Genomic DNA, 26,808 nt, shown 5'->3' with positions numbered 1-26,808 from the left:
GACTTAAGAACCTCACACCCCTGGCTCTGAGGCTTAGAGTTGTGGATTCTTTAAGAAATGCTGCATCACCAAGGATCCCATGAAACACAGGCCACTGTTGAGTGGAAAATCATGAACACGAATGTTTCAGAGTTGAAAAGTGATGCCAGCTGTTGGATTCTAAATGTGAAAACGTTTTGGAGGATCTTAGCTATTCCTTCTTAAATATACACAAGAGTGATAGATAAAAATTCATCGAAGTCTAAAGGAGCTCTTTCAAAAAGAATCAAATAAAACTTTAAAGTGGTAAGAAAGCATTGTGCATAGTTTAGTTGGCAGCTTTTCCGCCCTTTCTCAGAGGTAACAAAATAATGGCGCATCATATAAAGGGCGTCTTAGAAGTGGTCCAGTGCGGTAGCCTGCTGTTATAACCGGGGAAAGCAGACAGTTTGTTGAGGCCCCAAAAGCCTCTGCATGTGAAGGGGCTACACATGCCACAGGCCACACAGGATTCCAGGCCCTTTGAGGCTGTTCCCCCTCAGAGGGAGAGGTGAGGTGACCCCGCAGAAACGAGGCTGCTGAGGAGTCCCAGCTAACTGCCCAGGCAAACGTGCACCAACCAAAAGGGCGTGCGGTGACCTGGGTAAAGCTCCATCCAGGGCGCCGCGTGCTCCTGTCAGGGGGCAGAGCGCCTGGGACCCCTCACATCTGCCCCTTGGCCACTTGGGTTTATGAAGAGATGTTCTTAGGACTGGCCTTTGGATCTTAACCTGTTTGTTAATAATATATCTGTGTGTCGTGTCCCTATATTTATACACACACATACGCATTTACATATTCATATGTCATATAGATCTGTGTACATGTGACACAACTCGCATGGCTCACACGCACACAGTCACAGGCACATGTTTGATGACCTGCTTTTTACAAATATGTCAGCTCTTTCGGTGTCATTGCATATTCCCCGTAGCATCGTTGTAAGTGGTAGCATAGAATTCTTTTGTGTGGATTCGTGCCAGTTTATTTAATTGCTCATATTATTAAATGATTTCTTCTAGCTGCTTCCGGAATGTCCTGTGGCCAAGCTGTGTGCCAGTCTGAAATTTTGGTTCGCTGGGTCCTCACTGGCACCTGTTTGTGATTCAGACTTTGTGTGGTCCAGCAGCAACAGGGTCACAGGCCTTTTGTTGCACACATACTGTTTGTGTGTGTGTGTGTGTGCACAGGTTAAAGGGCCAGCATAAGGGCTAGGATGGGGATTATGGGCATGATATTCAGCTCAGGCTGTAGAACCACTCAGTCCTGGCTGATAACTGTGGGCTCGGCGTCTTAACCTCTCTGAGCCTTAGTTTCCTCATTTATGAATTGAGTCTATGTCACATGCTTTGTGGGATTGTTGAGGTAGTAAATAAGGTGAATCAAGTGCCTGGTACATGGTAACCCCTAAATCAGTGTTAGTCCAGCTTGGGGGGGTGGAACATAAACGCAAACTCCTGCTGATACAGTGCCCAAGTTCTGCGAGATGACAAAGGGTGTGTAACAGATGCTGCTGTTCGCTGGCTGCTTATGCCTCTTTTCCGTAGTTTTCGTAGGTGGACCAAAATAAAGGAGTAAAACAGTATCGAGCCCGTAAGCACAGCCGGCTTCATGGGCGAGTGTGCAGCCGCACAGGGCCCTGCACTTCGTTTAATGCTCTGCTCTCACCATCTGGAAATTCTTGTTTTTGAACAGAGGCTCCATATTTTCATTTTGCACTGGGTCCCACAAACTATGTAGCCAGTCTCTCCCATCAGGTTGTTGGGAGTGTGAAATGAGCGTCCACAAAGCACTTAGCACTGGACTCAGGAAGTGCTGGGACTCGGGAGTCGTTAGATGGCTGTAATTGTTTTTTCTAAGAACAGTGACAACCATAATAAGTGTATTGCAGACGTCATTTCATTTAATTATTAGAACAGTGTGAGATAACTTGACAATTCATCTCATTGCGCAGATAAAGAAACTGAGGCCCAAGAGGTTAAACCGTCTGCTGAGATCACACAGCTTGTAAAGGCGGAACTTGGGTTCGAGCCGAGTCCGTCTCACCCAAGGCCACACTGCTGACCTGCCCCATCCAGTGCAGCTCCCCTCCTTCCTTCCCAGGGAACCGCTCTGTAAAACCCGGTGTTGACGTGTCCTCGATACGCATCACCCAGGCCTCCCTCCCAGCTGAGCTTTCAAGAGCCCATCAGAGGTGATCCAGAATTCCTGCCGGGCCTGGAACCTCCTGGGGCTACAGCAGAAGTAAGGACTGGTCCTCTTCTCGGCCTCAGTCCTGTCCTGTTGTGTAGCAGGCCATATCTGACTAGCTTGCTTCCTTGGACTCCTGACACATTGAGCTTCTGATGGCTGATGTCCCACCAGTACGTCCGAACCACCGTGAGAATCCGTCTGAGATCTGCTGGTGTCGGGTCCTGGGGAAGAGGCTGTGGGAGCTGCCTGCTTCCAGTAGACTGAGGATGTGGCCACCTGTCCTGTGGCCGGGATCCCTTTCCTACAGCTCCAGGCCATGATGTGCTCTGCCCACTCTTTTCCCTGCCAAAAAACAAACAAAAAAAACCTCCATTCCACCAGGCTGCTAATCGGCAGGCGTACAGCGCAGCGTGGGGAAGCTTTTGCGGAGTTTTCTTGCGGAGTGTGGCCTCGGAGCAGCACGGCAGTTAAGACTTGAGCATTTCATCTCTTGGATAGCTGGATTTGAATTTTGAACGTGACAATGAGTCTGTTTGTTGTTTCAAAGCAGTTCCCTAAGTGGCTGTTTGCTCAAGACTCTTGTAGTGTGAACAGAGATCTGGGGGAGGGGAAGAAGCCATCTGCTCTGGAGAGTCTTCCAATTACATGATCAGATTACCGCAGAGCAGAATGGAGGGCGTCCAGCGGAAAGTTCCTGTCTGGTGTGTCCAGCCCCAGCCCGCTCTCCCAGGCCGTTGTGTTGATGTGGAGACCCACATGCAGGTTTCAGAGGCCAGGCCAAGATCACTGAGGGCGTGAGCAAGAGGAGAGCAGAGAAAGCCGAGGAGGAGAGGATCCGGGGCCTTTCTGGCCGCATCACCATGGCGACAGGAAGGGGAAACCATCTTGGATTTGAATTAAGAACCGAACCTTGGGAGAAGCCCAGTCTCTCTTCCTTGCCACTTTAGCAATACCTGTCTTTGATTGCAATTAATTTATCATATCAAATGAAAAAGTTAAATCCTTTTACAAGTTAAATTTTATTTGCTGATATTCTATTAGTGTTTAGATTCTTAAATTTATTTATTTCCCTTAAAATATGAGGATGATTTTCTTGTTTTTGAAATATGGCCTGTCTCAATTGGCAAAACATCCTTGAGTCTTATTTTTCTTTCTGAATATGCATGTGGTTTTTTTTTTTTTTCTTTTTGCTATTAGGCATTCATGCAGCCTCACTTGCTGGGAAATGAGTTCACACATTTGGAGTTTCCAAGGAGAGTTCAGAGAAAGGAACTTGGAAAGAAGATGCTCTACAGGGACTTTAATATGACGGGCTGGTAAGAACACGGCTCCCTCTGCCTCGGCGCTGCCACAGGGCGGGGGACAGCAGCGTCACCACCTTCAAAAGCCACTTACGCAGTTGCGATCAGGAGATGCAGCTAGAGACCGGGTTTGTGGGGAAAGCAAAAGGGCTACGTGCGCCCTGCGGTCTTCGCCCGGCCCCAGCTCTCACACCCCGGTGCTGGTTTACCTGTCTGCTTCCCTGAGGTCCTTCTGGGGGTGCTGGACCCCATAAAGCTGACATAATTCCTCACGTCACACAGCACAAGCATTTGGGGGCTCTTAAAACACATTAAACTTGTTTTTTTAGGTCAGGGGCTCGAAGGAACATGCCAGAGGTTTATTGGGCCACACTGGCTTAGATCTGAACACAGCTCTGACCTTTCTGAATAGGCAAAGTTGGATAAACAGCTTCCTCCATGAGCCTAATTTTCCGTGGATGAAGTGGAAAAATATACACTTTCTGAAGGGTCGTTGTAAAGACTAGAGGCAATGAGCTATCCTCATTATTTTAGCACATCCCAACTGAAATAAGAAATCTTGACAGAGGCATCTTATTCCCAAAACACACCTATATAAGCACCAAGATCCGTGGCTCACTTTGACTGAGAACCTCATCCATGTCTTCTGAGAAGTAGATGTGATGATCAGGTACTTCTATGTCATAGGATTGCTGTGAGGAGGAAAGAGGGCAGCGCCCGGCACATAGAAGTGGGGTGAAGGTGTCCCCTTAGGCCCTGAGATACTGACCTGGGAGCCTCCTCCCAGGCTGCAGGACAGCAGAATGAGACAAGGGACTCTCTCCTCACTGTATCTGCAACACAGGCGAAGAAGTAGATTCCATGATCTCTTCTTCATTGACCAAAATAGCTAGAACAGATGGTCACAGCCCAAATTCCCATGGTGATGATTTCCAGGCTGGAAATCTACTCGTGGGCTACACCCTGACTTAAAGGAACAGCTGAGCTTCCCAGGGAAGATACGGGGCTGATTAAAGGCCCTTCTGCTTATCCTCTGCCATCTAAAATAGAGCATACTCACCAGTATCCACTCTTCTTCTAGAACAGGGTCAAGAAACCATGGCCCCATAGCCAAATTCCACCCATGGGCCCCTTTCTGTACATAATTTTTTTTAACGCAGCCACATTCCTTTCTGTACATTTGATCTTCTACCTGCACACTTCACAGGGCAGCTGAGTCTGCAGCAGACACTGCATCCCCTACAAAGCCTCAAATATTTACCCCGGGTCTGAAACATGAGTGAATTGATTGGGAAGGATTCACCATATTTGTTGCTCTGAGTTCTGGAGTGTTGGTGCCCCCAGAGTCATTATCCTAACCCAACTGGGTTTTCTTTGTAAATTCATTTTATTTAATCAGCAAAATTAGCACTTCTTACAGAAAAGTTGAAGGTGAGGCCTACTGCAGTTCGGAAAAACGAGGTGGGGTTTGATCTGGGTTTTTTAGCGTTCGCGACAGAAAGGCATCACAGGTCAGGAGCATTACAGTTTTGCTTGTAAATGCAAAAACAAAAAGAGTAGATCTAAGAGGCAGCGAGGAAAAGGGCCCAAAAGAAGGCGAGCATCTGGGGGAAATCAGACTGAGCTGGGGTGGAGGGAACATAATCGAGGATGAGGAAAGCTAGGCAGAGAGATTTAGATGTACCGTAGGAGGCTGTAGTTCCTTTTGCATGTTTCTAAGAAGGAAAATGAATGATGAAAGCAATGTTTTAGGAAGGTGGTTCTAAGAGGAGTATGAAGGAGACTGCCTGAGAGAGAAAACAGATTCGGGTACCCAGAAAAAAACCATCATGGAAATAAATATGTGAGGTCTCGAGGGCCCAGTAGAGGGATGGAAGCAGAAAGCAGAGAAGGGAAGGAAGTGAACAAGAAACTAGATGATTTAGGCCAAGGGATAAATGGAAGGGGGTCAGTCATCAATTACTCCAGTGATCTGTTTAAATATGTCTCTTCAGCTAGTCTATATGTGCCCTGAGGGGGAGCCCCGGCCACGTCCTGCACCTTACACATAGTAGACAAACAGCGAGTGTTTGTTGTATGAAAGGAGGACAAGGAGGGGAAGGGCAGACATCGACAAGGGCAGGTCTGTGTTGTGGTTGGTCCATGGGAAGGGGAGGCATGAGGAACTCGCAAACGAGACGTGGAGCTTGAGGCGAGGCTGTTTGTATGTTCTTTCTATTCCAGAAAGCTAAATTAGATCTAAGCAGTCAGAACAAGGTTGGTAAACAAATGGCTAAAGATTACCCCCATTTTATAATTTTTTAGATGTAGATAAGTTCAGGGCCTAGATTATATCCAATTTTATAGGCACACAGTTACTCTTTTGCTCTCTTTCTTACACACACACACAGGGTTCACCTATTGCAGAGCTGTTTAATCCTTGTAGTAAATACCTAGTTATGGGAATTTTTCTCTCCCCTTGTCCCCCACTAATCATGACAGTATTGGGGCTAGCTGACACTTAGGGAGAGCTATAGGCCATGCATGGTGATGAGAGCTGTACATGACTCCTCATATTGAACAACCCTATAAACTAGACATTCTACAGATGAGGAAACTGAGGCACAGAGGCTGAGTTGCTCAAGGTCACACAGCTAGTGAGAGGAGAAGCTGGGTTGTGAGGCCAGGCAGCACCCCTTCAGGGTGTACCCTGTTTACTACTGTGCTGAACTCCCAAATGCTGAATGGCCCCTCCTCCTTGTTCCCATTTTGCAGGTGAGCTGCTTGAGGCTCACAGAGGTTAGACGGTTTGCTCAGCTTCCACCAGCGCAGAAGTGTCAGAATAATGACTACAACCCAGGGCTCTCTTAGTCCAGGGCTCTCTCTGATAAAACGCACCAGTCAACGTTTCTCCAGGGTAAGATTGGATGTAGTTATTCCACTTTGGGCTGCGATGTCCATTTAAACAGGGGACCTCTATCTGCCGAGATTACTGTCCCCTTAACAGTCCTTTAGAGGACAAGAGGAGGGAACAAAGCGTTGCAGGAGCTGCTGAGGAGGTAACTTTTCTAATCTGAATCTGACCCGAAAGACCGTTGGCCAAGTTGAATCATGGTGCTTCATGCTCGCCCCTGAGTCCATGTGCGATTTGGGGGTGCTGATGGTAGGCCTAGGGAAACGGCGGCCCTGGCTAGAGGAGCATCCGGCCAGCTTTCTGTGGCGTGTCGGCAGCGGGGAGGAAGTGGGGGAGGATGTCAGCTCTGGGAGCCTTGTCTGTAATTAAGGATGAGTCTGTTGCCTCCTGACCGGGATCCTTCCTCTCCCACCCTCATGCTTTCTTGGAGACTGCAAGCAGCTTGGCAGGCCCAGATTGTACAGAGGACAAAAGGTTATTGTCCCCAGGCCCTTCAGAATGAAATCTGTCTCTCCCCTGGCTCCCCACCTCCCTTTCCCCTCTCCTCAGATGGTCAGCACATTGGTTTGGTTCACAAAGGCGGTTTCTTCACAGCACCCCCAGTGCTGACTTGGTCCCTGATGTGGCCCAGCTCTCACCTTCTGTGCCTGGTGTCCCTGGTCCTGGTGCCAGAACCCCAGCCTTGCTCTCAGTGCCAGCCGGCGCCCCTCCTCCCAGGCTTTGTGCAGAGCTGCTGTCGCACAATGCGCTCTAGCTGGCACCGGGAGCTCTGTGTCCGACCTGCCACCCTCTGGGCCGGCTCAGGCCATAATTTGCTGGCAAGCGTCTATGTTACTGAGTTGAAACAACAGTTTCTCACAGCTGGCTTGTGGCACCAGGTCCCTGCTCCTGTGAGTGCTGGTGGTTTCGCTTTCTCACGTAGGATCAGTGTTCTTCGTGCTCCGTGTCCAGCCACATGGGGTGACGAGCAAACCGGGGGCCCAGGAGGACGTTCGTGGGGGAAGGGGCTGTGGCTTCACCCCTGGCGGCGGGCCAGGTTCCCCGGCAGCTGTTCCTGGGCTGATGGGATTTGTAGAGAGAGCGAGGGCCAAAGAGGAAGAGAAGTCCATCGTGTGTATACGAGATTGCTTCCAGATGGTTCTGGTTATGCGTAAAGTATACTAGAATTCTTTCTTTAAGCAAAACTTTTTTTTTTTAACATTTATGATGGTCTTCTTTCAGAGGACAGGCTAGACAGCGACTTGAGATGGCGTGCCTTCCTTAGTAAAGAGAGGACCACCTGGGGAGATACGCTGCTTGGGTACTGGTCCTTGCTCTGCCAAGGTTCTGGGGCCTTGGACAAATCCTGGGCTTAGGTCTCTGGTTTGTTTAAAAATGCTTCCTATGCCCCTTACAGCCAACCTCCATGTCTGGTGGGGGATGGGCTTTGCTCTGCTTTGCAGAGCTTCTGGAAAAGACAGATTCCATTAGGAAGATTCCAGAGATGGTATCCTTTCGTTTTTCTCTCTTGCAGCCCTTAACTCTTTACGATTCCAAATTGACAGCACATCAGGGTAATTTTCCCTCCTCTGTTTCCCTTAAAACTATGAGCCAATCAGAGGATTTTCCAGTGGAACAGAGTGGGGTCAACCACCATTTTCTCCTTGCAGCTCGCGCTGCTTTCACTAAGGCAAAGGAAACCTTTTCTGTTGTGTCCTCTCAGCATAGTGGCCTCTAGCCACCTGTGGCCATTTACATTTAAATTAGTTAAAATTAAAAATTCATTTCCCAAGTTGTACTAGCCACATCTCCATTGCTCAGTAGCCACAGTTGGCTCGTGGCTACTGAATGGGACAGTGCAGATACAGAACATTTCCATCTTCACAAGAAGTTCTACCGGCTGGCCTGCAATCTAGACCATGTAAGGTTGCGGGTGGAGGACGGTGCTGTAACAGAACATCCCAACAGCAAAGAGTTAACAAAACAAAGCAACTGAACAGCTGAGCACAGAAAGGGCGAGCGGAATGGGGTGGCCACATTCTGTGGCTTCTGGTCCCACTACTGCTAGACTCTGAGTCTGCTGGGGGATGGGCTTCACTCCACTTTCCAGATCTTCAGGGGCATCAGCCATCGTGTTTAGGGACAACTCATGTCCGGCGGTCGCTCATTGGCAAGCGTGCTGGCCAGCCAGGAGGGAGACCCGTTGCATCTGCCCTGGTCAGTAGCACGCCTCTCTCCCCCAGCCTCTCCCCACTGCCTCCTGGGCGTACTGGTACCAGTGTTGGCATTTCTGTTCCTCTTGCTTTTCCTTTTACTTCTGGGAGAGTGTTTCAGACCCTGAGGAGCAGAAAAAAAGACTCTGTTCTGTTTGGGGCGACCTTTATTCTCCGTCTGCAGCCTGGAGTCCAGTTCAGGGTGGAGAGTCACAGCCACCCCAGCCCACCCCCTGGCAGGGGGCTCCTTCCAACAATCCAGACGTTTTCTGGAGAGGAACTCCCAGGAGGCGGCCCCCAGCGTGGTCTAGAGCTGCTGGCTTGAGTTGTACAAATACTGTAGATATGGCTTCTACCAGATTCTTTATTGCTCTTTTCCATGCCCTCTGACAGCGTTCAGGCGGCCACGGGGAAGTGGATTGAGAAATGCCACAGAAGGTTTTATGAAGCCAACTGCAGAGCTGCACCCGCATTTAATATAAATTGATTTATTGAATCAAGCACAGAAGCCCTGTTACAGAAACCCCGGGCTTTATCCTCCGGAGGAGCGCCTAATAAAGCAGCCCCAACTGACACTCCTCATTAGCTTTTCCATGGATCCCCAGGCAGCTTTTAAAGGGACAGTGTCCCTCTTTTGAGCCTGAATTTATCTGTTGGCCATGCCTGTGGACCTAATTAACTCAGCATTATTAGTCTTACTTGGAAAGCCTGCACTTTCTAACAGCCTGACTCTTGAGTTTTAAAGAGTAATTGGAAAATTCAAACCCTATCCTGTTCCTTCTTTTTGTGTCTAATCACTTTTAACCCAGTCTCTGGAACTTCACCTGCAATGTCTCTGACTGGCATTGTTGGGGTGCGGAAGGATTCCTCGGTTCCACCTCAGGGCGAATCCTGGCATTGCCGTTGTGCCGTAGAACTCACGGGAAGCTTTTTAGACTCACCAGAGGAATATCACATTTTAATTTTCTAATTACTTCCCAAGAAAACAGGCCTTTCCCTAGTTAAACCTGGTATCAATTTCCTCCCAGCCATTTGTATCTCATAATTCAATGATTATGGGCACTTTGGCAGGAATCTGGAAATCTGACTTTGTGGGGAAAGGAGGAGGTTGGATGTCATTTCAGAGAATTTTAACCCCAAACCTCAATAGATTGTCCAGGACGGGGGTTGGCTGGGACAGGGATCAGACATCCAAAAAGGCCCGCATGTTCCAAGTTCCAGTCCGAGCAAGTCAGCCTCCCGCAGGGAGGGGCCCCTCCTGGGGCTCCCGGAGCCGAGATGATGAATGGTTATTTGCGATGTGCATGTTCTGCATCTTTTCAAGATTTGCAGCTCTAGCTGCAGGAGCAGCAGGAAAGAAAGCCTGCCCTGCTGTGTGCAGCCCATCTCCTGACAGTGATAAATGACTCCTGGCTCTGCACCGCCCTCCTCCCCACCACTCTGCCCATGAGGCCAGTGGAAGCTATGAGGGCTTTACAGATGGTTGGAAGCCAAGACAGACAGGCATTGTCAGGCCACAGCGAGGAGAAAGAAAAGAGATCCCAGCCAGCCTGCTCCCTTTTGATGGTCCACTCGCTCTATACACACTCACACGCACACCTCTCGCTGCTTTAATGATAAGTGTAGATTTATCATTCTTAAAGTGGCCAAACCACTTCCAAGCCTTCCTTTCCCCCTCAGGCCCTTTGAACAGTCACAGCATTTATCCGAACCCATTCATACAGGTTTAAGCGGAGCATATGTACCGCTCTTCCCCAGCGACCATTGTTGGGGCTCTACAGTACATGTGTAGTGACTTAGCTCCAGGTCATCTGGGGAAGTTTTAGGATATCAAGTGCTTGCAAAAATCCCTGTTCGAATAGCCAGTCTCCTTTTATCCAAGGAATCCCAGAGGATACTGGTTTTATCTTTGGCAAACCTTTCTTGTACACCTGCTGCCTAGTAGGCATTGAGTACAGTTAAGAACAGGGACATGCAGCGAGACTGCCTGGCTGGGCCAGTCCCCAAATGTGTCTTGGACAAATCAGGTCACCTCTCTCTGCCTCAGTTTTCCCGTTTGTAAATGGGGCTAATGACAGTATCTAGGCCGTCACGAGTTAGTATAGTCAAGTGCATTGAACAAAGCCTGGCCTGTCGTAAGTGCTATCTGGGTCTCATCTTGTAATCACTGGACATTATGGGGAGCAGAAGGGTCGGCCAGATCTGATCCCTGCCTCAGGAGGGTTACAGCCTAGTATGTGTTGAGATTGTTCCTCCAGATAACGAGAGGCTAGAAACCAACAAGGAAGAGGAAGGCAGTTTAGAGAAGCAGAAGGCTGAAGCAAGGTCAGAGTGTGCTGGCTGCTCTGCCTTTCTGGTCTGTCCTCCATGTGGCAGGAGGGGCTCTCATCTGAGAAGAGACACCATCAGTACGACTAGGAAGCCATCGCACCAGCCCTTGCATCCCTGGGCACTGCTAGGTAGGATGTTCTTGTTTATCTTGGCGCTTTTTTGGGCCCATATGCTGACTTTGTGTCTCCCTTCTGAGTCCTGGCTGCTGGACCTTTTAAGGTGCCACTGCAGCCCTCCTGAGCCGCACCCAGGGAGCTGGGATACCAAGCACGTCAGTGGCCACAGATGACCTCAGCTTAGAGGGGTCTTATCAGGCAGGACTGTGTTAGCTGCATAGAGATGACCAGCTGGCTTTCTGGAAATTTATTGAACAATACCATTCTACCTATAAATCTCTTCTTAAAATCTCAGGAGCGAGGGAGATAGATCTGTTGGAATTTCTACATAAACAACAGAATATAGGGCTTATCGAAAGGGGATTAAAGAAAAGGCTTTGTGGCTGTGGGAGAGGGAGTGGGTTTTTAAGAGAGGAGACTGGCGTTGGGGAAGACTTCATGGAGAATGTTGTGTTTGAACCAAAGGTCTGAAATATGAGAGGAGTTTCAAGAGGCTTGAGGGCAGAAGGGAAGGACATTCTGAGCAGAGGGCACAGCACAAACGGAAGCCCAGAGGCATGGAAATAAGATGCGTGTTTTGGGAATGTGGGAATATTTGAAGATATTCAAAATATTTTAAGAGTCAGCATAGAGGAGTAGGCTCCAGCTGGGCTGCAGCAGGGTTCCAGAAGTGTCCCTGCTGGGCCAGCTGTTAACTGTATTTATACATGTTGGGGGTTCCAGGGGAGGGTCCAGAACAGCAGATGGGGGGTTCCAGAGCTTGGGACTGCCATTATCTGCCAGCTGGGACAGAGTATTTCAATATTTTAACCCTCTGTACACACTTAGATTGGTACGTATCTGTTAGATCACCGTCCTGGTGGCAGCCTAACGTAAGTGACATGTAGAGGGAAGTGAGAGGGCGTGAAGCGAACCCTGGGACCAGGTAAGTAGACTGGAGTCAACTCAGGGGGAACTTTGAATGCCATGCTAAGGATGGCAATAACTCACAATTTTATTTTCCCCCCCATAAGAGCTCCACAGCTCCGAAAAGTATGAAAATGACACATAGCAGGGTGGAGATGCAGAGCTGACAGTGTATTTAGAAGGACATATAGTCCAATCCTCAGCCTGTTTATAAGAACCTGTTTTGAAGGAGGTTCCAGAGATGCAAGTGCTACAACCCTCCCACAGATTTCCAGATACTTTACGACTCTGCCAAGGAAACATCTTGCTATGTCCAACCTACCCTCCTCCAGTTACAAAATTTCACTCTTACCAGAGCTTGAAAAAGTTTTTCCTTTTCCTTGCCACCCCTTCTCTGCCCACCAGGTTTCAAAGTAGGAAAAAACCAGTGTTGCTAGTATCGAGCTGAAAAATCCCATGAAGCTGCTAACCCAGCAAGGCCGGGGCGCATCTTCATCAGAATCAGCTGGGGTGCTGGTTTAAAACCCCTGGTTCTGGGCTTACCCCAGGAATCCACATGCGAGAGTTGGAGAACCGTCACGCCAAACCCTGAAAGATCTCATCTTACCGTCTTGTTCCTCTTCCCTTCAGACAAGTCAATCAAAGACTTAGCCAGAGCAAGAGTAAGGTTTTATGTCTCTTCCTTGCTAAAGAACTGAATACAAATCTTTCTGTAAGAACTGGAAATGCTGGTAACACATTCACTTTTTGTTCTTCATCTTATTGCTCTGGAAAAGGCAATAGTACGCTGCCAAATCTAGGTTCAGATTCCACGCAGATTAGATCAGCCTTGTCCATCCCTCAGGGAAATCAGATGCTATGCATCGTGCTCAGTGGCTTAAGGGACAGAGCACAGGGCTTCATCTCTGTGGGCTAATCAGCTTTAATCACATTCATTCAGTGAACCAGTGTTGTGTTGGGTGATGGAGACACAAAGAAGAAAAGACACTCCCTGCCCTCCTGCTGCTTACAGTCAAGTGTAGGAGAGGCCCAGGGATAGGTGATTATAATCCTGTACCAAAGCTGGTACAGAGATGTTTACCCACAGTGAAGCTTTTTCACCTGGGGTGATTATTAAGACCATCCCAGAATCCCTGAGGTCCTGGAATCTGTTGTGGTCTTTTTCAAGCCTCCCAGGTGATTCTTGTATCTCCTTAAGCATTGACCTTGGGCAGCCCTGGGCTTCTTACCATGGATGCGAGCAAGAGCTTGCAGAAATGATTGACGAGCACTGGGCAGCCTGGGCTCTGTGGCAGGTTGGTGACTGCTGGTCTTCTCCTGCTTTGCTTGGGAACCTCTTTTCCCACCTGCGTAGGCCAGGGACTGTGTTCAGGAGGGGCAGCGGGCTGGACTAGCTTTGGAGGAGAAGGGGTGATAAACCTTTAGGTGCCAGCAGTGGGTCAGAGTCCAGCCAAGCCTCTCTTTTTCCTTATTGATACGTGTGCCCATAACCTGCATGGTCCTGGCCCCGCGCAGGCTGTAAATACGTGGGGTGGGTCAGGAGACCGTGCTCCCAGGGCATCTGACTTGCTGGTTTCTCCTTCCTGTTCATCCTGAGTAAATGATCCTCCCTCCCCCAAAATGCCTAATCCTTCTTGCTGGCCTTGGGTCACCCATGAAAAACTAGGAACCTAAGTTTGAAGTCTTAGAGTCTCGATTTATTAGCAGCCAAACAATTTGGAAGCCAAAGCTCAGGTTAAACCTAATTCTGCAGTGACCTGGACATCCACCGTATTGTCAAGAGAAGAAAAAGCCTGAGAAGGTATATGGTTAAACTTCGGTGCGACTGACCGCTGTAAAAACCTCAAGGAGGGAGGGTAGAATTTTAAAAAATGTTTGATTTACTATGAGGATGAGTGGTTGAGCATTCTGTTGCATATTATGCCAGTTTATGATGTCTACACAGATTCGCTCCTCCAGGAGGGGCAGAGAACCACGGTTAAGAGCTCAATGCACTTTGGGGTAGACCTGGACTTGAACTTGACCTCTAATGACCCCTACTGTTTCCTAGTTGCGTGGTCTCTATTTTCTTATTTGTGTAATGGGTAATTTTAAATTTAAATTACATTTGTGTAATTTAAAAATGTAAGTGCTTAGAACAGTGCCTAGAACAAAGCCAGTGTACGATAAATGTTGAGATTATTAGGTTCTGTAAGTGCTAGGGTGAGGCGACCCCAGAAAATTGAACAGTTGCTGCCTTTGCAGTCCATCGTCTAAAACAGCAGGGCCACCTTGCTGCAGGAGCTGTGTGCTGTGGTCCTCCCATTGGTCAAGACTGGTAACCATTGCCCAGGCCTGTGCTTCTTACCGTGGGGCTCAAGCAGTGTGAGGGTTAGCAGAAGATTCCAGAAGCATATGGGAATCCACAGGATAAACATCTATTTCACCTGAAGATTTGAGGGTAGAGAGGGGGGATATTTTTGTGTGTTGAAATAAATGTTGGTTATGTGCATGCTTACGCAAAATTCTCATGGCTTTTGAAGATAAAACAGAAGACTTGGAAAAGCATCGATGCTTGCTTTGAGATACTTGAGCTCTGCCCCATGTGATGTTACCAATTCAAGGGCACGCGAATGGTAATATTGAAACGATGTAGCGTAGGTGAGAGTTCCAGAGTGGGAGTCCCTCCCTCCCCGCCCCAGGACACTGCAGGACTTGGCTCTCTGGGGCACAGATGTCCATGTGACCTGAGTGAGAGAAGCTTTGGGATGCAGGGCTGCAGACCAGCACGGAGGAACTGGCGGCTGCAGTTAAAACCCTCTTTGTAGCCAACAATCCATGTGCTATTTTCTCCCCACCATTCGTGGCTGTGGGGTCATTTTTGTTTATCTCCTGATTTGTGTATATATGGACTTGGTGTCATTCCACATAAAGGCCGTTGTCAATGAAATTCATGCTTATTTCAGAGGAATGGTCCCCAAGAAAGCAGAAATCATTCCATGTTTGTGTGCTCATAAAATGAGGATCTCTGCCTCACACCCATGGGAGATCTAAATGTTATTGATTAGAATATGAAGTTCTGCTAGCCAAGTGCTAATGAACAGCAAGCGGACACTGGATCAGAAACAATTTCCAAATCTGAAATTTCCCCTAAAAGTCATCCAGAATGTTTTATCCTGAAATATTACTGGTTCTGTTTTGCATACACACGTGATTGATTATATTTTTAAAAGGCTGATTCAAAGCATTCAGTCCTTTTCTACTGCTAAGCTTGGGCCCGTGAGTCAAGAGATGACCTTCACTTTATTGACTTTATTTATCTCCACATTCCCAGCGCCTGTGCTGGTGCCTGTCACTTAGTGGGTGCTCAGTAAACAATCACAAATGAATCCAGCAGGACCCATTGCTCTCATCCACTCAAAGCCTGCGCTCCTGATTGGGAGCTACTAAAGGTGGGGTCTTTTCCTCCACCCAAATTTTCAACAGTGGGTAGGGACCCATTAGTGGGTTTTGAAATCAATTTAGTGTATGGAGATGAGCATTTTAAACAAATTAAGTAGCATGGGGAGAAAAAACCCATCAAAGTATATATCACCGGGTAAGGGTAAATAATGTTTTTTGAGATGTGTTTGTGTGTACACTGAGTTAACAAGATTGATAGTTGCTTACAGTGAGTCACAAAGTGTGAAAACTCTGCTGTGACCCAGGAGATTCTCCCAGAGCACAGGGACCAGAAATGAAAGCAGGGTCCATTGCCTCTTGCTATCGCCCAGAGGCCCAGTGGTAGGAAGAGGAGTCTTTAGGCCAAAGGGGAGGAACGGTTCCCACTCCCAAAACTCCAGGCAGGATCTGGTTCGGGCACGCTGACAGGAGGAAGTGGGGAGGTAGGCATTTTCCCAGGGCGTGCGGGTCGGTCAGCCCTACTAATCGGGGGATTTCCTCAAGGGTAACTGCAGTGTTGGGAACAGAGCTTGGGCCCCATTATGGAAAATGTTTCCCTGGAAAGATGGTGGGAAGGTGCCCCCTTTCTTTTTTTGCTCTCCTTACAGCCAGCCCGCCATGCACAAGCTAGGTGGCATTGCACCGACCAGCTCTCTTCAGTTCCGTCACTAAATGTTAATCACACTCTCACAGTTAGAGCGTGCTGCTTGTGCCTGAATTGAGACTGTGCAACTGTATCAGCACAAACGCATACTTGTGTGTAGCTTAGGGCCTGCAGGCTTCAACTAATGTAAACGATACTCCAAGGACCAAGAGGAGAAGACAAGGCAGCATTTGTCTATAGAGCTCTGGCCTCCCAGGGAGACTGTCCCAGGAATCATGTAATCAAGATACCTGTTGACAACAACTCCTAGCACATAAATCCAGGGACCCGATGTGTTAATTATGATCCGATCCCCTAAAACTTAGATTTACAAACAACTAAAGCCGGCTATCCAGTGGTGAGCCTGTGGCAGAGATGTTGGCTGTGCCCAGAAACGCTATACAGGATCCTTCTAAACCCTCAGACTAGCTGCTGGATGTGGGACGTTTCTCAGCCTCGTCCAACGCACCCTGGGGCTCCCAGGGCTGCCTCTTGCCCTCACTGCACAGCTCCGACTTGAGCCTGACCTCATTAAGCTTGGCTCAGATTCACCCTCCCAGACAGTTGAGTGACATTTTTCCAGCATGTTGTGATTGGATCTGAAGACAAATCTGAGAAATTTCTGGGGCTTTAACTGAATATTTGAAGCCAGGAAAGAAGTCCTCTTAAGATATTTAAAAAATAAGAGTAAGACCTAATAAAATACCAAAATCATCCTTTGTTGCCTTAAAGGAAAGACGTGCATGCACGGATCACAAATACCCATGCGGCGAGCGGGCGGGGAGAGCGGCTGCTTCTGGGGGGCCATCTCAAGGAGCAGCAAACTGCCTCTGTTTCCTGAGCTCGGTAGTCAGGCTTCAGGTTTGATTTCTTTGGAAATACAGATGGCTGGCAGGAGAAGGGACGCATGAAGTGACTGCCGAGCCTGTGTTGCTTTTTCCAGGAAGGTCTGGGGAGGAGGGGGCGGGAAGGGGCGAGTCGACGGGAGGGCCTCTGAGGACTCTGTGAATTACTTCATTGGGGTCATGCCAAGCACTTAAAAGCCACGAGGGGCATTTGGGCTCCAGACACGTGTCTGTTCATGACCAGCCAGGCCTGGGTGGTGTTTCATCCTGGGCCTCCTGGGAGTCAGGCTTCTATGGAGATTTGGTGTAAGAAGGCAGAACTGGGGACCAAAGTGGTAGATGGTTCTGCTCAGCATCCTCCATCCACACCTGCTCAGCCCCCGTGAACTGTGCCTCTGTCTGCCTAGGACTTGGTTTCTGCTATGAGTAAAATGGGACTTCCTGTGACTTTTACCTCCCTCCTAGGGGTGTGCTGAGCTTCTAGCTGAGGGAGGAAAATTCTCCTTTTATGACTATTTCAGACCAACCTAAAAGCACCCCATTTAGATTGTTAGCTCTGAAATATCCTTCTGAGTCTTCACTTTAGAGCAGAGCCATTGACTTTTCTGCATAAAGTTGCACAGGTGCTGTCCTTCATGCTTTGGTAGCATTAGCAACAGTAGAAAAAGTATGAATTGGGCTGGCTCACTGGGAGCTCAGCAAGAAGTGGTTTTCCTGGGGGGGATGTGCTGTCTTCCTGCCTCTGGTCACCAGTTATCTGTGCTCTACATCTGCAGTGAAGAAAGAGGCTCCTGAGACCTTCATAGCCACAGCTTAGTTAAATAGCACCGTATCCTTCACCAAGGACTTTCCCAGACGTGTTTGCATTTAATCCTTGCAACCCTCCACAAAGAACGCAGCTGAAGAAGCAAATCCAGTGAGGTGGAGGGACTTCCCCAAGTTCACACACTAGTTCACGAGAGGACTGAGCTGTGACTTCAAGACCTCTGACTCCAAGCCTGGTGGTCTTTCATACGCCACAGTGGGCTCTGCCAGGAGGGGAGAAAGAATCCAGGAAGAAGGAGTCCCAGAGGAGGAGGGGCGTCCAAGGCCATGTCGAGAGGTCAGCCAGTGGAAGAATGTGCCTCACTGATGCGTGTCATTGGAGTCGCACATGTGGATTGTTAAGATTCGTCAGGCCCCGAAGGAAGAGGGTCCGATACCCTCTCCAGCAAGGGTCGCGTTCTTCTTAAATGACTTTGAAGTATGGCTAAGGAAATTCAGGCCTAGGAAAGCCAGCGGTATTTCTGTCCCTCTTTCTAATTAAAGGTCACGACTTAGGAGTGAAGGGAGATCGTGGGAAGTGATCTAAGTGGATGATGCCAAAGCGTGAACTCCGGGTTCCTGGCTTGTGGGTTCAGAAGTCAGAGTAGGGGCTGGGGCTGGGAATGGAGGCATCCAGCCAAGACTAGGAAGAACTTTCTTAAGAGACTTGCCTTAGCAAGTAGAATTTAATATGGAAGAAGAAAATTGTCTAAGTAACACTCTAAACCCCGGAGAACAATTGCAACAAAAAACTTCCATTCTGGAGGTGGTGCTTGGGAATTAACAGGAGAAAGTAGTAGGCAAGAGGATCGTAAATGCTAGTTTTTATCACTTTCTAACTATCTACTAATATATAGGTAATAAAAGGGAACCTAAACTTTTAATATGAAGAGGCAAACAAAAGTCCAGGCTGTCACTGATGGGACTCAGCCCTCAGTTTCAGCCACAGGAGAGCTTAGCGTGAGGCATGGCAATGGGGAAGGCACGACTTCAGTCTCTCTTCAGAGGGAAGCTCACATGCGAAGGAGGAAGCGCCAGCCTTCGGTCATTTATCCATCCATTTAGGTAGGACCTACGTTACACCCACAGTGTGCCCACACGGCTGTAGATAGGAGGGTAAAGCAGTGAAAAGACAAAGTCCTGCCTCCATGGAGCTCATGTTGTAGAGGGAGAGGCAGAATACAAATGAGGAAGCGAATGAATGTGGTAGTGCTGAATGAATGAACACACAAGTGCTTAGCCCTTGTTCTGTAAGGGCCATGAGGAGCTGAAGCAGGAGCAGCGAGCGCCAGCCTTTTGGATGAGCGGTCAGAGAGGCTCTCTGAGTGATGCTCAGGGGCCAGCTATGGGAGGATCCGGGGAAGAATAGCCCGGGCAGAGGGAACGGCAGGGCCTTGTGGCAAGGTAAAGAAACAGCAAGGAAGCCAGTGTTAGGAGAGCACAGCAGAGTGATAAAAGATGGCAGGCCAGCGGGCAAAGATGAGGTCATAGAGGGCCTCATCGTTGGGTTATGTTTTAAAGTGGTGGAAAGAGAGTCAATGGAGAATTTTAAGCCAAGGAGTTATGATTGTGAATTAAAGAGAGAAAAATGGCTGTGGAAGATTTGCTAGGAGGCCTCGCAGCCAGTCTTAAAATACAAGCAAAGCTTTTTCTGATAAAAATTACAAAACTGACATGGAGTCGAGACGCATTCATCCTGGAGGAGTCCTATAATTGCTACTCATCAGAAGGGTGAAAGGACATCAGTGCGGCTGCACGGGGACCTCTCGAGTTCACGTGTTCAGGGAATGTGTCTACAACACTGCAGAGAGCAGCACATAGCCAGCCAAAGCCAGAGGCGAGAAAGGCTATGCCCAGGAGCAGGCATTCACCACAGCCAGCACAGCGGAGACGCAGAAAGCAAAAAACACAGGAGAGCTCTTGGCTTTTGTTTTGTATGTGTGTATAGAACAAGAAAATATTAAGGGCAGAATAAAGCCCTACCTAGGGTAAGTAGTAGTCATTGATTTGCTCCCTTAATCAAATATTTGTCAGCACCCATTATGCATTGGGTACCCTTAGGGACCAGGGAAACCACAGGTAGCAAAACAAAAATCTCTGTCCTCATAGAACTCCAGGAGGGCCAGGGGGCGTGAGGGGAGCAGAAGGGAAAATGAACATAATAAGGAAGTAAAATACTTAAAGTGTTAGTTGGTGGTAGATAACAAGGAGAAGAATAAAGCAGACAAGGGAAAGAGGAAACGTGGGGGAGGGGAGCGATTTTAAAGAAGGTCATTTTATTGCTTGGCTTTTATTTTGCCTATCATGGGAAAGCCATCGGAGGGTTTGTGTAGGGTAATGACATGATCTGACATTTTAAAATAATTGCTCTGGTTGCTCTGAGAATAGAGATAAAGGACAAAACTGAACAGTTTTCAACACCCTCACCTCCATGGCCCTGGCCCTGGCCCCGGCCCCATCCGCTCCTGCCTGGATTGTCACAGGGAGGCCTGGGGAGGCATGTGTAATGATGTTGGCAAGGGAAGATGGTGCCGGGTCTGGGGTGATGGCGGTGAAGGTGTTGAAACTTTTGATTCTCGGTGTGTTTGGAAGGAATAGATGGCAGTATTTGGTGTCATGTCAACAGATAAAATAGTCAATTCCTATTGTGTTTCCTTCTTACTAGAAGATCAAGGGGGTAAGGAATTCTTGGCTGCTAGTTAGAAAAGTTTTCAAAAGATTTGCCACAGGGGGAGGCTGGATCAGAAACAAGTATAGCTGGAAGGTAGTTAGAATGGGGGGACCAAGGAGAGGAACTGGCCTGAGAGCCACAGCAAGGCAGTGACAGAGGGGAGATGGTTGACAGTGTGAATCCCAGAGGAGAGGATGCTCTTGGTGCTGCCCTCATGGCCAGGGTGCTGATGGGGGCCAGTGAACCAGGTCATCAGGAAGTAGGTTAGGAGTCATAAAGTCAGGAAACCAGAAGCACATTTAGACATATAAAATTGCTGAGAATAACAGTAGGGGAAAGAGTGGAAAAGTGATCTGTGAATCTAGGCTGAAGTCATCAGGCGAGGTGGGAGGACGTCCTGAAAGGCCAGGGAGGGGGGTGTGTGGACAGAGGGAGGGGCTCATGGAGTGGCAGTGAGAGTTTCAGTTTCTCCCCTATTTGATGGAGTTTCTAGGCTGGTTGATCAGGATGACACTGTACATGGATGTATTTTGACTTTGTAAGAAATTCAGTAGTTTCTTCTCTCAGTCTTTTGGACCAGCTGGAGAAACACTGCATGGATAATGGTTCAGTTAAGTTTCTTCATAGATGGCCTGAGAACTATACCCGAAGAATGTAAAGTCATGAGGACAGTGTCTATCTGGACCAGTGTTTTTCAGTCTTTTTTAATCCTAAGAGGCCCCCCAACTATAAATATTCTATCTCGTTGTCTCTTCTCTACTGTTAGAGTCTATCTTCTGTGCCTTTCTACCAGACAAGGTTCTGCCAAGCTTTATTTTACTGTCTGTTGTTTGTATTAAAAAGGAAATTGATAGATTTTTCATTTTCATGGTACAAATTATAATACTGAAAACAGTTTTTCGAAGTACACACACTTTTCATCCATGTGCCTTAAAGAAATGTCGATCCATCCCTTGTCTGGTTAGCTTGGTCTGGAGAAAGATCTCTAATGGCTTGGTTCTGCTTAGCATTTTTTTTTCAGTGATGTGGATGAAGATGACAAAGTTGCTTATCATATTTAACATGACATAGCATAGAAGGAGAGCTGGTATTTTGGATGGATATGAATTCAGAAGGCCTTCCGTGGGTTAGAACAATGGATTGAAATTAGCAAGATAAAATTGCTGAGGGCAATGGAGTCTTCCACTTAGAGTAGAACGTCCATTGCCAAGAGTAAACCAGAGGAGACGACGACGAGGCAAGAAACCTTCTGAGGTCTTTTTTCTCCTGGAATGACTGGGTTTTTATTGGTTAGGTTTTTTTGTTTGCTTTCAGTCATCATTTCAATATATGACCCTAAACCATACATAACACAGACACACATGTGCATGCACGGAATGCAAATATAATCTGCAGTAATTTAAAAAAGAGCAAGTTCTAAATCAAAGACATAATCATTTCATTGTTAAGTGGACCACATCTTACATATCTTAAGTGTTTTCAGTTCTGAGTGTCATTCTGGGAAGATGCTGACAATCTGGAAAGCCCCCAGAGGGTCCCTACCACAGGGTGTGATGCTCAGTTAATAAATATTGGTTGAATGGTTGGTGACTTGAGTTGGTAGGGGTGGTGCCCCAGGTCCTGGGAAGAATGGCTGAAGAAAGTAGAAAGAGGAAACGAGGATAGGTTTCTTCAAGTATTTGCAGAGCTCTCAAGAAGGAGACTGGGTTTATTTCATGTTTTTCCAGAGAGACCAAACACACCAATGGCTGACTGGGTCAGCTTAAGAAAGAATTTCCCAGGGCAGCTCTCCAGTGGGCTGCCACTGAGTGCTGTAAGCTCCTGGCCCGTGGCTGTCTACATCAGTCTGTCTGAGGACGGAGCCAGGGACTCATAGGAGGTGTGCTATAGGACGGACTCCTGCAGTTGGGGTACAGCCGATTTAGTGGCCTTTCAGTCTCTTCTAGGGCTGAGCTTTTCTTTCCAGTAGGTCCAGACCAATGGTGCCTTGTCTTTTCAGCTTTGCAGAATCAACATTGCAAGGAAAACTACTCCTTAAAAAAAAATGTTTAATGGAAACTTCTGAGGATACTGCCTTGAGTTAGGGAAAGCCCTTTAATATAGGTCCCTCTTAAGCCTTACTTTTTTTCCTCATCCTTTTGTCAACTGACCTCATAAATTTTCATAAAGGAATTGACCCCGGATAAGAGTTATTCTAAAAATCTTTCCTAAACCTTTCAGTTTTGCTTTCTTATGACAAGTAATTTTTTAAATATGATCTTTGGTCCGTTATACTATTATAAAACTAGTGAGTAATCAGTTTGGGGAGTTGTTTTTTAATTTAATCAGCATTTCAGAAATCATGATGTGATCTGATGTGAAGGAATAAACATTCTCCATTCCTCTTAGGTCCCAAGTCCCTCCATCTCGTGGAGCTCTCAAGCTTCAACCTCTCTCCTTGTCCTCTCGCCTCCCGCAGCTGAGGAGCGTGGGAGCCAAGGACAAGCTGGAAGTGTAGGTTCGAGCCTACAGCCTAGAAGTGGGCCGTAACGTAATATGAACAGCAGACAGGCCTTCCAAGTGGGCAGAGACTGGCGTGGCCCCTTGAACTGTGAATAGATTTGATGCAGGCCTGCTGTCTGTGGGAGAGGACTCTGTCGGGCTCTGTGGCCACAGTGAACTGGCCTGGGAAGCGGGGGCAGGGCTAGCCGACAGATCGTCGCTTGCCTGAGGTCCCTCTGTTCTTCCCTGGAGACCGTGTAGAAGAGCCGCTGGTGATGTCCCCACATGGTCACCTTTCGTTCTTTTGCCTCACACAGAAAATTCCCCTTCTTCTTTTGCCATAAGCCCCCTTTTCTACCTCAAATGCCTGCTTTTCACGCACTGAGAGGTGGCCAAGAATGGTCTCATTTCAGATTCTTCAGCTGGAAGGAGAAATCCGCAGAGCTGAGCGCTGATGTCCACCTTTTTTTTGGTGTGTTTTCTGGGAAAGTCTGAGTCTAGCTTTAGGCCACTTAATGCGGTGCGTGATCTTGGGAAAGTAACTCAACCTCTCTGAGCCGGAGTCCCCTGGTCTGTAAGCTAGGACGCTGCAGGCTCTGTGAGAGATTTTAGAGAACGTAAGCAACACCCAGTCCAGGGTCTGGCAGGTAGAAAGTGTGCCGCAGGTCAGAGCTGCTGTCATTGTTGTTAGCTGTTGTTAATTTGTCAGACGGTAATCAAGTTACCAGCTTTAACTCTTGAGTATTTTAGTCTGTATTATTCAAGACTTTAACCGAGGAGGGAAGTCCCCCTACCTTTGTATGATGAACTGTGCTTAGGACCCAGAAGACTGAGGGGGACAGGGTTGTACTTTCTTTCCTTGTTTATAGTTATTCACTCTTGTCATTTGTTGGGGAGGGAGGGCAAAAGGGTTCATATGTGACTGAAAACCAACCATGGCAGGAACAGAATAAACCTTCCTTTACCAGAGTTCTGTTTTCTATTTTTAACGTTTTCGTCGTTCTCAAAGATGAAGAAACAGAAGCCAAAATACAATACTAGAATTGCCGTGGACTTGATCCTCTGAGTAACGACTGCAAGAGGAGTGCTTGTCTTCCAGAGCTGTGCTAACACAGACTTCGTGCTCCTGGAATTCTCTGGGCTTGTGGAGGAGTCAGAGAACAGCGTTCTCACTGCCTTTCCCAGCCTGTTAGAAGTGCTGTCTACTGAGCACGAAGTAATTTCCAGTCATTGATTCTAGAGCCGCTGCCTTCTGCCTCCCGCCTCCCGTTTAATTCTAGAATCCTGTGCCTCTGGATCTCCAGACCCCAGCCCCTCTCTGGGTCCCTCCGCACTGCGTCCTCCTCTCTGTCTCGCCCTGACTTCTCACGCTCCACAGCTCCCTCTCCAGGGTCCGCAAGCCCTGCATGTGCCCATTTCAGTCTTAGGCCATTTCCCCCTCTCCCTTGAGCTATGTGGTCTGCCATCTTTAGGGTCAAGTTGACAGGGCCTTATTGTTCAACTGATTCTGAGTGTTAGCTAATGACACTTGGTCTCCAGCAGGGGTTCTCAACCTCGGCTGCATGCTGGAATCACCTGGAAAGCTTTTTAAAAATCCTGCTGCTTGGGTCCCATCCCCAGAGGTTCCGATTTGATTGCTCTGAGGTGTGACCTAGGCATCAGGATTTTGTAGCCCTCCTAGGTGATTCAGTAAGCAGCTACAGTTGAGACCCGCTGGTCTACACACTCATCCAGTCCACCAGCTGAGTGGATTCTAATAACAGCTCTGTTCGGTCCCCAAGTGACTTGTATACCACAGTGATTTAAATAGTTCGTGTGAGTATCGGAACATCAAAGCAGCTATTTCCACTTTGTGTTAATTTGGTAGGTTTGGAGGAAGGAAATAGTAGAGTTCTTCTTTTGAAAATTCAATTCCTAGAGTACCTCTGAGCTCGCCTGACAGCGGCAGCAACAACAAGCTTTTATGGAGCTCTCAGCACTGCCAGGAGCTATGCTAAACACCTCCCAGGCTCGTCCCATTCATTAGCCCATCTTAATCCTCACAACCACCGAGCCCCTGAATGAGGCTCCATTTTTGCTCTCTCTGATCGATGAGGGTCTGTGGTCTGGGGCAGCTTATCTACTTGCCCAGGGCCATGCAGACAGCAGAACTAACCTCGAGACTGGGCATCTCTGGTGTCCAGACTTCACTGATCCTCTGCCCCCGGGAAGGAACAACTTATCCAAATAACTCCCTGGAAAATAAGGATGAATCCACTTTAGCTCTGGAGTTGAAGTCTTTTTAAATTGGGTTGCATTCTTCTCTATATCAGGGGCTTCCATCAGTTTGATTTCAGATTCACTCCCAAGTTTCCCAGATATACCCAGGACTGCGAGCCCATTTCACAAAGTCTTCTTCTTACTGCACTTTAGAAAAGCGTCTTGCTTTTAGCAGCCAACCAGCAGAACCTAGGCTATCTTTTACTTAGTCTTCCTAATACTTGTCTGAGGTGGTGAAGAGGCAGTGCTGTCCCCAATCTTGCAGAAAGGGGAACAGGTATGCCAAGTATTAATTATCTACTAAATATTAGTACTAGCTACCACTAATGGAGTCCTTACTAAGTGGCAGGCTCTGTGCTGAGCATCCTTGTGTAAAGCATCGTGTGTGATGATCTGCATTTTACAGATGAAGAAACCAGACCAAAAAAGGTGGTGCTCCTTGCCCAGGGTGGTACAGCTAGTAACCGGTGCCATGTTTGTTTGCTTGTTTGTTTTTTAACTTCCTTTTGAGCAAAACTGCCAGACACGGGCTTCATTTGCTCTCTTACCGTGGCTTGGCCCACCCCTGCTGTCTATGCAATGGCATCTGGACAACCGAGTCTAGAATAAACCATTGAAGCATAAACTGGATTTTCTTTGTGTGTGCTGAATGGCCATTTAATAGCTATTGTGAAACAAAGAATTTTCTGCCAACCTTGAAAATCATACTGAGGTCAAACAGGCTCTAAATATTCCTTCTCCAGCCATCCCAGACGAGGCTGCATGGGTGTAAATAACCCCTGAAGGTGAGAACTGGCTCTTGGAGCAGTTTCACACTCCATCCATCTCTGAGCTCTGCTGTTTCTCAGTTTCGCATTAATGACAAGAACCTGTCACTGCTGCTGGGGCACTTCATTATGGCACAGACACTAAATGCTCAGAACAGAAACCCATAGCCCCTTCTCACTAATTATGAAAAATCAACTTATTTCTTCCCTCCTCAAGCATATAAAGATTTGGTATTTTCTGGTTTGTTAAAATATGTACACACACACACACACACACTTGTGTAGGGAGGATAACTCTATATAAAGACAGAGATTGGCGTGTGGTGAGCGGATGGAGTGGCAGGGACAGTAAAGTACCTCACAGCCTGTGTCAGGGCACTGGGTCACTAATTGAGTGCAAACCTTTGTTTTTAAATGTTGTTTATCCCCCTACAGGGCATACAAAACCATTGAGGATGATGACTTGAAGTTTCCCCTTATATATGGAGAAGGCAAGAAGGTAGGCACGTGCACTTCCCCGGGCCTGAGAGAGCAGGCTCTGTCTCCCCAGGGCCCCTGGCAATCTGTGTGTTCCACTCAGCAGCTCATGACTTTATGGCCTTGACAGCTAGAAAGAATATCACCTCCATCATCATTCAAACTTCCTGTCTCGAGGGTCCAGGGAGTGGCAGGGGTGGGGGTGGGGGCAGTGAGCACAAGGGACCAAAGGCGGTTCTGTAAAAATAACATTGCCCTTCTCACTTCATTTGGATAACTGTTTACAGTGTTTAAACATGACCACTTTCACATACATCATCTCATTGCGTATCTGACAATGAGCCATGAGGCAGGCAGAGCTGGTGTATCACATCCATTTGGTAGATGAGGCCGCTGGGACTCTGAGGTTAAAACTGCTCACGTGGTCACATAGGCAGGGAGAGGTGGTGCCAGACGCGGCGCCATTGCCCTCTGCCTCCTGGGGCTCTCTC

At 47.8% G+C, this 26,808-nt stretch overlaps 1 protein-coding gene across 2 annotated transcripts in view; it reads left to right on the top strand.

Moving 5' to 3' along the window:
- The window catches only part of PPM1H (protein phosphatase, Mg2+/Mn2+ dependent 1H), a 230,819-nt gene that overhangs the window by 163,823 nt on the left and 40,188 nt on the right, over positions 1 to 26,808 (top strand). For both annotated transcript variants that reach the window (XM_044756404.2, XM_014860942.3), the window contains exons 6-7: positions 3,409 to 3,527; positions 26,276 to 26,339. In XM_044756404.2, coding sequence (XP_044612339.1) covers positions 3,409 to 3,527; positions 26,276 to 26,339 — 183 coding nt within the window. The remainder of the gene's footprint in view (positions 1 to 3,408; positions 3,528 to 26,275; positions 26,340 to 26,808) is intronic.

The sequence above is a fragment of the Equus asinus genome, chromosome 22 (assembly GCF_041296235.1).
Source record: "Equus asinus isolate D_3611 breed Donkey chromosome 22, EquAss-T2T_v2, whole genome shotgun sequence".
Classification (NCBI taxonomy): Eukaryota; Metazoa; Chordata; class Mammalia; order Perissodactyla; family Equidae; genus Equus; species Equus asinus.
Note: the sequence above shows the minus strand (reverse complement) of the source record. Positions and strands in the feature narration are given on the sequence as shown.